Here is a 12,574-nt window from a genome sequence, read left to right as displayed (position 1 = left end):
AGTCATACATTCCTTTCATTAGTCATCAGTTTTACACCCTTTCTATTGCACCTTGAAGTTTGTCATGTAACAAAGTTAACTTTCTTTTTTCGTTTTTTAATTTCCATAGTTCCAGTAAACTTAAAAATTCATGTTGGTTTATGAAATCTATTCTCAGGACTACAATTAGAATACAAAGGTACAGATGTTTACTAAATTACCTTTTTCCCAGCAAAAGAAACTTCTACAAATGGATCTACCAGGTTTTTCTTGTCTGCTTCTCCTCCAAATATTTCCTTGACAGTTTGTGCAAAAGCATCATCCACTAGAGAGGTGTCAAAGATTAGATTAAGGTAGTTTTATTATTGTTGTTATTATTATTATTACTACTACTACTATTACCACAACTACTACTACTACTACTACTATTCCTAAATAATAAATTGTTCATTGCAATCTACCAAAATCAACTATCTCACAGATCTAGGAAGGGTAAAGTCTAACCCGATAAAATTCAAAATGTTGCAGATAAAAACGGATAATTTTTCCTTGGGAGCAATTTTAAGAATATAGATTTTTTAAACATCATAAGAAGTGCTGATGTGCTAGTGAATTTAAAGATATCATTGTATTTGAGAAACATTATACATGTATTTGAAGACATTGCTATTTAGCATAGATATAGGTGAGCAAATATGCTAGTAAGGGATAAAAAGTCACCTATATTCTGTTCTGAACAGCTAACAGAAATAACTATTTCTAACAGTATTCAAACACCAACAGACAAGTAGGGAAAAGCTACATACTTTGTGGAATGTCCTCAGCTCTGTAGATTTTGAGAAGGAAAGTGACCCATCGAAGTGCAATCCCAGCAGGTAATAGAAGATTGCTCTCCACATCATCACTTTCATTATCTCTCTCCCTTTTTTCAACCTGTTGGGGGATGCAGTTGTAGACAAAAAAGATGAGGCAAAGTGCAGAATTAGAATTAAGGTGATTAGCTAAACTGTTGATTAGCTAAGACTGGTGTCAGTTTCATGATGAAAAATGAGACTGCATCAAATTATCAAGCCACAGAAATTTAATTCTAGCTAAACAATTTTATTTTCAGTTTTATCTCTAAAGTACTAAATTGCAGGAGCCCATTATAATCACACTTTCAAAAGCATCATCATCAGATAATGGTGATTTCAGCACAGATACAATGCCAACTTAATGCAAATTCCATACTCCTCTCATGAGAAGGCATTTACTACAATTAGAAAAGGCTTACAAGTCTCATTGCTTCCTCATTTCAAAATAAACACACCACAAATAACTAAACATATCTTCGTGATTTCAAGAATTATGAAGACAGCAGAGAGGAACAGTTAGTACAAAACTAAAAGGCAATCTCCCATGGTTCTGGGGACCACATTATATTTTAACTAAGGAGAAACAGTATGCAAAAATATCGGACAGGAAGAAAAGCAAAACTACAGGCAATGGTCTGGTAAGAAAAGCATTACAAGAAAAAATCACCTATTTTCACCTTGACAGAACAGCAGACAGTGAAGGATTGGATTGTTTCAACTACCTTCTGCTTTCATCTGCATCAAATTACTTGTGCCTGATTTGTAATTATTGAGGGGTCTAATCTTCACCAGGAAAATTTGGTGGTACTCTGGTTTCTCTATGGGCTTGTCTATGTTTTGTAGTAGTGGAGACATCCCTGACTTAGTCCTGGAACTGGTATTAGAGTTACTCTGCCTGCTTAGCTATACTAAGGAGAGTTACATATTAACTTGCATGCAAAACTAGGTTAACACATCTCTACTTCCAGTATGTGAAGCAGCATCCACAAATGGTAGAGGTTGCTTAACTGAGCAGAATAACAAAACAAGCTTTGAGTCAGACACTTAGTACAGGATATAACCACTAGTAAATTCTGTCTTACTTATAAATACTGCTCATAGAGCAAATTACACAGTATTAAAACATTATTGGGGGCATACAAATAACTATCCATGGGATGGAGAGGGGAAGAAAAACATTTAAATTAAACTTACTGGTGGCTCATCTCCAGTTCCCAGGACAAACATACTGACTTTCATATAGCCTTTGGCACCTGAATTCGTATCTTCAGGATCACTCAGCAAAAGCCATTTTCTCATGACTGCATGGCCTGAAATAAAACAAACACCACCACCGGCCTCAGTAATGTCCATTCCAAAATGGCAGACATCATATAAGTAGTGAGTTATTTCAAAAGTATGCTTTATCCTAAATTACCCTAATTATTTAACAAACTAATCCTGTCCTAGACAGGTCTCAATAGTGCCATCCAAAACAAGAAATCTGGTGTTAAACTATCCAGGGACATAGTTATCAAATATTTTTGCATTGTTTTTCAAATTTTAGGTCTTTGATAAAAAAGGAGCCTGTTGCGAATTCACTGAAAAGAGTTATATATTGAGGGATTTTTTGAAGTTAATACTTAAATCCACAAACTTTACATTAAGTTTCTTCTTTTACTTAAGAAATTTAAGGAAACATTTCAACTTGTAGTTTCAAGGAAAGAGGTTCTGAAGTAAACATTACTTACCAGGCTCATCATAAACATAGCCAATGTCAATCTGAAATAAAGATCAAAGGCATTACCTCTGAAGAAATATCAAAACAGAAAAATGGTTGAGCAACTCCCCCCATTTTTTCTACATTTTTCTCTTGTCACAAAGAGAAGGTGGTTTACATAGAATATTACTAGGAGGAAAAAGAGAAAATGCCTTACATTGAAAAATGAGGGATTTCAAAGGGATAGAGCAGCCAAGAAGAAAATGCAAGAAAAGATTATTAGAACTAACACATGTAGTTATTTTCTTCCCCTCTTGGATTCCCAGCTTTTTCATTTACCAGAGACACAAAATGGAGCTGGCTTACTGCTTTTTGAATTCCCTAAGCTCATTCATTATTTTATGTTCAGACAGGCTTTTCAGAATATTTTTGTTACTTCTTCCTGCTTAAAATTTCATCCTTCAACTCCAGAAGTGAAATCTGTTTTTAAAAAAATTAATAATTTCCTTTTATTTTTTAAGAATTATGACCATTTCTTTCCTCAGTGTGTCAAATCTGGACAAGATTGCCTCATTCATTGAATCAGATTATAAACACGTTCAGGAATGTAAGTATGTTTGCTTATGGCAGTTGGGGCCAGTATTCCTTGCAGGTGAAGTCTGAAAGGGTGATTTTCTAGACAGAATTACCCTTGTGGTTTCCTGTTGGAATGTGTGCCTGCAGGAACAGAAAGTAGCTGAGTGACGTGCTGTCACCTGCTTAGTGAATAATCAGTCTTCCACACAGCAATACACCACTGACTGAATCACTAGAAATCACAAAGAAAATAAGCAGTGAGAAGCAAAAAGCAATCAGCTTTGTGGCAGAAAGTGTTTAATTTAGAAAAGAGCACTCTTCTCCCTTTGCATATTTTTGTAAAAAGCTGGTCTAGAGACCAACGGGATTTATGCAGTACCAAGTAAGCAAGCAGAAAAGACAGCCAGTACTGATACTGGAAGTGTTGTAACAGTGGATCCCAACCACATTACAATTGCCATGGTAATTCTTCTCTGCTTCCCAGAGTTGACCAGAACAAATCCAAATAAAGACCATCAGCAGCACAGAAACTACTTCAACTAAATGATTTTTCCACCATTGTTTTCACGTAACTTGTGACCAAAGGAAGACCTCTCCACATCATTTGAGAATGTGTATCTTTATGCCATCATACATCTCACTATTCTGCCTATTAACTACCTAATAAAATTATCTCTTCAAACTCTACCTCATACCAAATAATTACCTGACCACAAAAGAAGAAGTTACCTGGATGCAAATTAGAGAACTTGATATATAAAGCACACACATTTTTTTTAACAACGCTCTTCTACTCAAATACAAAAACCTGCTTACTAGTGCTTTGAGCAAATGGTCTCTAGCTTGAGAAACAAGACATCATCATGACCCCATGAAAAAGAAGTATAAATTAAAACATTTAAAACCAGTAATTAAAATTTTTCTCTCATTTGATTTAATTTAGTCCAAATATGGAGCTTTCTTCATACCCACCTTAAATTCACCCATTAGACAGTCTGCTCGTAGAGAGTGAGAATCATACACCTAAAAAGACAGAGGAGCATGAAACAGGAATGTTCCTAAACAACCTGGTGAAATGGCCAGAGGATGCTACAGGAATCCAGCAGCCTTGTGACTATGCACTGGTTTTTCTTACCCGAATGCTAATGGTTTCATCCAGCAGCTCTAAAGGAGTCATGTGGACATTGTAGAAAAATATCTGTCAAGGTAAAAACAAACAAAAAACCTGTCTTATAAACACATAATTACTTGAACATAAAATGCAAAAGCATTATTTTAAGAGGCACATGAAGCATGCCTGATACAGTACTTTTGCCCCACCTCCTTGCTGGATATATTATGTAGTAACAGTGCAGAATGAAAAACTGAATTTGGTAAATTGACTCAGTACAACACAGACAAGACAGCCACAACTTCCATTTGAACAAACATTGTCAGCATAACTATGCTGCAAACTTCCAGCACTGTCCTTTGCTCCTTGCTCTGCACTTTGTATTTTTCTCAGGGAAACAACTTCAGAAACTATAAAGTTCATTTACCAGAACATTAAATCCTGCTCTAACCATCTCTGCTGTAGCTGTCAAAGAGGCCTTGTTTAGGGTTAGTGGTAAGAGTGATTCCTATTCCAGTTTTAGACTACTATGGATGTTGAGACTGCCAAGGAATTCTTACAATATAAGGTGCAACCGGCTTTCTGCCCTCCCGATTTTTTCCATGGCTTCAGAAATCTTGACTGCTACCTACAGCTTAGTTCAAGTTTCAAATTTTTATAAATTCCTTGGTCTTGCCTGTCTGCATTAAACATGCTTGCCATGCAATTCCAAAATCTTCTGAATTTTTCACACATGCACAGATAATGAGTTATCCTCAGCATTTTCTAGATTACACTTCAGTTTTGCAACATTAATCTTTCAGATGTGGGATCATTCTAGTGTCCCTTAGGTGGCTTTGAATTTTGTCCTGTATTTCAGTGTGTTTGATGCACAGAGCCCCTGTCTAGACAGAGAAATCTAGTTGTGCTTTTACGAATCATGGGTAGCAAGGCAGTGACATTTCCAGACTCTGTGGCAGTCTATAGCATTGCACTGAGCACTTGTTTGCACACACCACAGAGGTCTACAATGATTTCTAATTAATTTTCCTGTGATTTTTATAACCTGAACACAACTATTCAAAGTGATTCTGTCACATGGCCAACTGCACCAGAGAAAATATTCTGTATGTCTCATATGAATTTTGACTTCCTTCTAGCTAGTTTTATCTGCTACAACTGTTGGTGACAGAGATGTGTTTAGTGATGTGAATACATAAAGAAAGGGACTGGGAATGGCATAATGCATGTTAGCCATAATTACCCATAAATATTAGTAAATTCTTATTAATTGATCATAATGAAAGCAGTATTAACTACTTCTCAACGTTTGATAGCCTCAACACTTCAGCTAGAGTGTTACACCACTTACTTCATCAAAAAATGGGTTATTTCCCCTTTTGATTCTTGTCCGGTGTGTCTGACCACAAATATGAACTTTGACAACTGGTTTTATGTTATTTCCAGGCAACTGACGACCTTCAATAATTCTAACACGAATCTGAAAAAAAAAAACCCAAATATTTGTACCAATTAATTATCTATATTATCTGTGATCCTGATCACAACAATTCCTTATTTTACCACCAAAAATGTTAGCCAACACCTGAAGTAGCTGACAAATAGGAACTAGACTTTGCAAGCCTAATTATGACGGTAACTAATTTTACAAGACAAGTTAGAGATAATTATTTTGCTGGAGTTTTTTCACTTGCCTTTATCATTTATTTTTAGAGCTTCTACAGTAGTTTGAAATTTGTACAACTATAAAGCAAATAAGGTTCATCCCTATTTCAGTCAGAAATGTACAAAATCACACATCTCAGTAACAGGAACATTTGAGGACTAATTTTGAAATACTGGCTTTGAAATGAAGAGGCTAATTATCTCTGTGGTGCATTAGGTAAGCTGACATTAAATTATGCCCAGGCTGTGTAAAAGGAGGAGTGTTACGCTCAGCAGAAAAAGAGAACATGCAATATTTAATAAATCTAGTACCTGAAAATCTTGTGGTTTGTTAGAGAGGATTCTCCGTGTTTTCTTTCCCCTGGTGATGCGTTTAGCTAGCTGGGCCTCCTTTGTGCCACTTGGAACTGTTGGTGTGATACCACCAACTGGACCATCCAACCCATCCTCGTAATCTCCATCTTCTTCTCCATCTCATACAGCAAAAAAAAGTGCAATTAATAAATAAATAGCAGAACTTGCTGTTGAAGTTACAGAAGTAAGAGTCTGATATCTAAGACTTCCACTAAAATTCTATTATTAGCTCACATCAACAATGTTTTTGCCAACTACATTCTTCCAACTCCTTTTGAAAGCTAGTCATTTTAGCCTGCTTAAGAACAACTTATATCCTAGCCAAACTAACTCTAGATTAGTCTCTCTTCTGGATGCAGAGTGTCCAATACAATTCCCATACACTTTTTTAATCAATTAATTCAAGCAAAGCTGAGCTGTAATCAGTCTCCAACTAGTTCATAATTCACCACAAGTGATTCATTTTATTCCAGCTGAATAAACATTGCTGTTGAATGAATCTTACTGTTTCCCATCAGCAAGACAAGGCTATAGCACAACATTGGTTTTTAGTTCAGAACCTTGCATGCACTAATACATTTAGGGTTTGCCATCCAAAATAAAGCTGAATCCTTCTCCACAACATTTAAGTGTGGAATAAGTTTTTCAGTAAGGCTCTTTGACAGTTCTGAAATCAAAATAGCTCTGTGGAAGACAGTTCTACAACCACATGACACAGTAATATTGAATCATACTCTGAGATTCCAGTATTGCAAAATAGGATCCATAAATACCTAAACCACAAAAGTGGTCACTTCCTTGTGCTTCCAGCTCTTCTTAACTGGACAGTGACTATGGTAAAATTTAGAGGGAGAATGAGCTGTGTCTCTGGTGGTTGGCAATAACAGAATGTACTCTAACTTCATAAATTACAAGCTGATGATCACTTTGTGTAACAAAGTCCATCATGGTCATTGTAAGAGATGTATAAAACCAGAGAGACTGACATACTATAGGCAGAAGACCCCACACACATCTTTAACATCTCTCAAAATGCATTTGCCTTGCTGGATCCATGCAGCTAACTGATTACATACCCTAGCACTTAATTTTTAATTCCTGAAATTGAGCTGTAGCTCCCTCTGGGAAAGTGATTTCATTTCATGGGAAATAGGTATTTACTATAACTAACTAAAGTGTGTTTGATAATTCACACTGAAATAATTTTCATGCAGCTTCTGGGTGCTAGCTAAAAAAAACCTGCCATTTAAAAATTTTATCTGTATGTTATAATTGAAAAAAAAAAAAAAGTGATCAAATAATCTCATAAAAGCGAGTTTGCATTTTTAGCCTTCAAGTGCACATTTCTGTAAAATTATTTTGAAATGCAGTAATTTAACACACAACTTTTGTGTTTATATTACTTATTCTTTCACTCTCCAAGAACACCTCTGAGAGAAGTCAGTGTAATCAATATTTCTCTCCAGAAGACTTCTGATTTCAATTTTTTCCTTCTTATGTTACTATCTATCACCAAATAATGGTCAATCTGATTTACTTCTCCTCAAACACAAAACATTTATTAAACTTCCTTCTTTCTTCACAAACACAGCCTTGATATTAGGCTTATTGTTTTCCAATCAACTGCTAAACCTTATTATTTCCAAGTTATTTTAAGAGTCTGGAAAACCAGATCTCAAAAATACTCTCAGCCAAAGCCTGGTTAATATGATATACAGAGAGACGAAAGAATATTCCCTACTAATCATAGTATTTCATTGCCTAGTCAAATATCAACTTAATATAAAACAGTGTCTTCTAAAACTTAATTGTTCTACAAGGGAAAAGAGGTTTAATTAATTAAGAAAATTTTTCACCAAGCTCCCTGACATTGAAATTAATAGATGGAACGTCTCTGCTTTTTGCTTAGCCCTAGAATTGCAGCAGATAATTGTTGCTTCCTTGAGCACTCAAAAATCCTTCTTTCCTAAACAAAAGTAATTTTGAAAAGTTTTTAAACAAACAGAGAAAATTATGCTAAAATCCATTTTATGTCAGGAAATCCCAATTTTTTTCTTAGCTTCTGAACAATCCTTAATTTCTTTGAAATAACTATCTGGCAGTCTTGACATGTTTGCTTCTAGTGAAAGTGCTGCTGAATCACCCTTTGCCTTACCTTAAACAGCTCCTAGAGCTTTTAACAAAAATGTTCTGAGAAAAGGATGAAATACCTTCCTGTGCACTGGTCCCTCCCGGATCAGTTGGATTTGCAGGTCCAGCTGGTGGCTCATATCCTACTACCAAATCAATTGTTGCCTATAGAGAAAAAGTTTTTTATGTAGCCTACAGTATTCACAACAGCTGATTTAAAGTAGTAAGTTGTTCTAACACTGTGCACGAACAGTTAACTATTCATGAGCACAACAGTTTTGTAATGTTTCAGCTACTAGTAAATTAATAAACTATTATTAAGCTATAAATATATACAAACAATAAAGATTACACAATTTTCAGCTAATGGACTAGGTTCTGAAATACTATCTAAGAAATAATATCTAAATTAATATCTAAGAAATTGAGTCGCTGTGTTTATATTTAGAAAAATCTGTCACAATACAAGCATGTAAAATTTTCTACAAATGTTAGTTTTAGTTCCACAATATTCATGGCTGACAAGGTGACATCCTAAATTTGCAGACAGAAAACAAAGGCAGTAGAAAAACAACACTATCTCATCAACAACTTAACAAGTCTGAACCATAAGTAAAATTTCCTATCTGGCTTCTCTAATTGCTTGTTCATATCTCCATCCTGGAAGAAAAACAATACGTCATTTTCCACTCTAATTATAGAATTGTCTTTTTTTGTGCTTGACTGTGCTTTTGGATTATTGAACAAACCATTATTATTACTTGTTGCCAGAGTAACATGAGGAGTCAGCAAAAAAAGCCCAACCCTGTGACCAACTAATCATGATATTAAACTGCAGCTGCTGAGAGACTGAAATTGCGCTTAGAGTCTCTCATGACCGAGTGTACTAGAATGCAGCATGAAGTGCCTTAAAAGCTACACTGCACAAACACAGTAAGGTCCCAGGGTCCAAAACCTACTTAATAACTGAGTGAATAACCATTTAAATCTAAACATGTGCTTAATCAAGTTAAGCAAGTTCTTGTGTAACTTTCTGAAGGGAGCTGGCAGTGAACATGTACATGATCATGTGCTTTCCAGAGTCAGTGCAGTGACACAGGGAGCTGTTACAAAGCATATGGCAAAAAGGTGCATGTGGGAACTCCATCTGGTACTTGGAAAATGCACTTTTCAACATCAGGCTGATTTCCATATATACTCTGTGATCCATAATATTTATTACACATATATACAAATACATAATATATACAGAGAAAACAAAATCATATAGACTTTATTATCTCTCATTATAATTTTCCTCTGTCTGGAGCTTTTGCTAGACATTTCCATGAATTAAACTGATATTGCTGTAGCATTTTGATCAAGAATACAGTAAAAGAAGAAAATGCAAGTCACTCACTCCAGTTTCTTGTCCCCTGTCATTCAGTAGAGGTATGAGTTTGAAGGGAAAAGATCTGCTTTGGTTACCTACAAGATCTTTAAGTGCTACGGATGCACTGCCAATTAATCTGAAATTAAATAAAAAACATTATTAGAATGCAAATATATACATCAGAGGTTCCAATTTTTCTTTTGCTACCATCTGTTAGTCAACCAAGTAACTCCAGCCATGACTTGAAAACTCAAAGTACAACAAGACCATTGCAAATGCCATGTAATGATTGCGTACTGCCAATTTTTAATTTCTGTTTCATTACACTCAAATTTGTTGGTGTTGGTTTATGGCAGCCACAGGTTAAAAAATGAAAGAATCTTTCATGTATTTTTGAAAATAATCCTGTGTATATAACTTTCAATAGCAATGTCACTTACTTCTACCACTGAATTCTCATTGGTAAACTGAAGAATATAAAAATTTCTTTCCCTACAGATTTGCAAACTCTCAGGTAAGAAGCAGTGAACATAAACTAAGTACAACAGCTGTTGTACTACACAGAAAGAGACACAAAACCAGGCACGTCTTTGTAATGAAAACAGTGATACAGAACAAATGCAATCAATGCGCCTACAAGAGAATCACAAAATCAATCTTCTTACTCATATTCTGCATTTTGGAACAGGTTCATCTTCTCCATTCTAAATTCTCAGACTGTTTCTAAGGATTCTAGAGCAGTCTGCCAAAGGCAGGTTTCAGAGGGATTGGACATGTGATAGACTCTTCTGAGCTACTTCTGCCTACTTTGGGACTGCATCTGTCACTGCCACCCTGTCCCAGAAAGATGAAAATTGCATGTACTTTTAGCCCAAGAGACTACTTTTAGGCAAAATTTCTTAGTGTGGTACTGGTCTCATGACACATGGCACTGTATTTCATTCCCATGCTATGTAGCAGCAGTTTACTCCCATACTGGAGTGGATTACTGGAATAACTGTGATTTTTTTTTTTTCCATGAAAAAGCCAAGATAATTTTAGCCTGTAAATATTTCAAAGATCATGTGTCACAAATAAAATATCAGCTTTGCTGCCAAAGCAGGAAAAAAAAAACCTGTACACAAAGAACCTGAGGTCCCCTGAAGTTACAGAGCTTATTCATGGAGCAGCTAAGGGTGCAAGGGTATCTTTTCACATGAAGCAAGAGCACTATTATAGCTACTTTTCCATACTGTGTTACGAGAACATAAATTAATTTTTTGCAAAGTACATTAGGATACCTAAGTATAAAACATCAATTTCCTTCAAATATACCTTACAGGTATTACACATCACAACTTCTGTTCAACTGCAGAAACTTACATATTTTGAGGTGCCACAGAAGGGAAAAAAAGAGGAAGTAAATATTTTCCTATGCACATTTGTAGAAAATTTATATAGACTTGACCTTTTGATTTGATATAAGCTTACTGAGCTTACTGGAGCTTATGAAGTGACTTCAAAACAATTCAGAAGCCACCCAAAGTAATCTCAAATCAGTAGGATGAATGTTTCAGCAACCACACCCTCCTTCTGGTGACATTAACTCAAGAATTGCCATTCACCTGTAGTGCTTCTCAAATTTTCCACTGTACATTTCCATTTCTACATCCTCGTCTGCCCTGTACAAATGATAACTGCACACATTTGAATGCACAGTAACCATTTTTAAAACAGTGATCACCTTCAGCAGATTGAAGAGGGAATCAGTTACACAGACTTCTGATTTGCAACCAGCTGCCTCTATAGATTGCTTCTCTATCTGCCTGCATTCATTTCCCCCTCCTTTAGCAGGCTGGGTGACAACAGTCTCCAGGCTTTTCTACTCTAACAAGACTGAGAAATTTAATATTCAGTCTATAAAATCTCTTAGTCCACTTCTAGACTCTGGCCAAATTTTAAGCTTTTGGACACTATTCTGCCTTTCCAAAAGTTGTCCTGCTCACTGGTTTTGGGATGTTTCACCCCTCCCTTATCATAAGCACAGAACTGATGAGGTTGGAAGGAATCACTCATGATCATCTAGTCCAGTGCCTCTGCTCAAGGTTAGTCAGCTAGAACAGGTTACCCATGACTATGTCCAGTCTGGTTTTGATCATACAGCTACTCAACCACTGAAGTAATACATTCCAAAGTAACAAGGAATGCCTCAAAGTCATCCTTAGGTCTCATCTTGGTCACCTTTGTACAAGTCTTAGAGAAAGCCTTTTTTCTAACATGCTTCTCTCAGGTCTCTAATCTTTGCACTAAGTCAGCTATGTCAGATCTCAGGAGCTGTTGGGAGATCATGTCCATCACTAGCTCACTGATGTTCAGTGCCGTGCTGCAAGGTCTGCTCCTATACTTCCCTCTGACAGGTAACTAGACCCCAGTTCTCTGCATGGCTACTGTGAAATTGCTGGGTTCCTCTGAACTCTGAAGACTTTTTACCTTCAGGCAGGATTGTATGTGACCTCCATCTGAAGCCATGACTTACAAAATTACAAGGAATCCTTTCCTTCCAAGCACAGCTGAAAAAACTTTCTACCACCTGTACATCATCACAGGACACTGTTCTTTACTGGACCTATTGCAGCTTTCTCTCTCTTGCCTGAGAAGATCAACATTTGCCCATTTAATTCCAGGTCACACTAGTCTCTTGACACCATCAAGTGTGACAGCTTCTGCTACTGGAATAGCTTAATGCATCCTCTGACCTTCCATTCATCAGCTGTTTTAGTAGAAAACAAATTAGTATTGTTTCTTAAATATTTTTGGCTATTCCTAAGAATTCCACAGGTATAATGCCCAATCAG

The 12,574-nt window shown here is 36.1% G+C and overlaps 1 protein-coding gene across 5 annotated transcripts in view; it reads right to left on the bottom strand.

The window, feature by feature from the left end:
• MYOF (myoferlin) overlaps positions 1-12,574 on the bottom strand; it is a 61,539-nt gene that overhangs the window by 38,948 nt on the left and 10,017 nt on the right. For all 5 annotated transcript variants that reach the window (XR_005980812.2, XM_030276092.4, XM_030276093.4 and 2 more), the window contains exons 4-13: positions 9,768-9,876; positions 8,449-8,533; positions 6,197-6,357; positions 5,571-5,699; positions 4,244-4,306; positions 4,081-4,131; positions 2,564-2,594; positions 2,028-2,143; positions 786-912; positions 201-304 (exon numbers count right to left, since the gene is read on the bottom strand). Coding sequence is in view for 4 of the 5 variants with exons in the window: in XM_030276092.4 (XP_030131952.4) it covers positions 201-304; positions 786-912; positions 2,028-2,143; positions 2,564-2,594; positions 4,081-4,131; positions 4,244-4,306; positions 5,571-5,699; positions 6,197-6,357; positions 8,449-8,533; positions 9,768-9,876 (976 nt within the window). In the remaining variant the exon portion in view is untranslated. The remainder of the gene's footprint in view (positions 1-200; positions 305-785; positions 913-2,027; positions 2,144-2,563; positions 2,595-4,080; positions 4,132-4,243; positions 4,307-5,570; positions 5,700-6,196; positions 6,358-8,448; positions 8,534-9,767; positions 9,877-12,574) is intronic.

The sequence above is a fragment of the Taeniopygia guttata genome, chromosome 6 (assembly GCF_048771995.1).
Source record: "Taeniopygia guttata chromosome 6, bTaeGut7.mat, whole genome shotgun sequence".
NCBI classification, from domain to species: Eukaryota; Metazoa; Chordata; class Aves; order Passeriformes; family Estrildidae; genus Taeniopygia; species Taeniopygia guttata.
The sequence above is the reverse complement of the archived record's forward strand: the minus strand, read 5'-3'. Positions and strand labels throughout refer to the sequence as shown.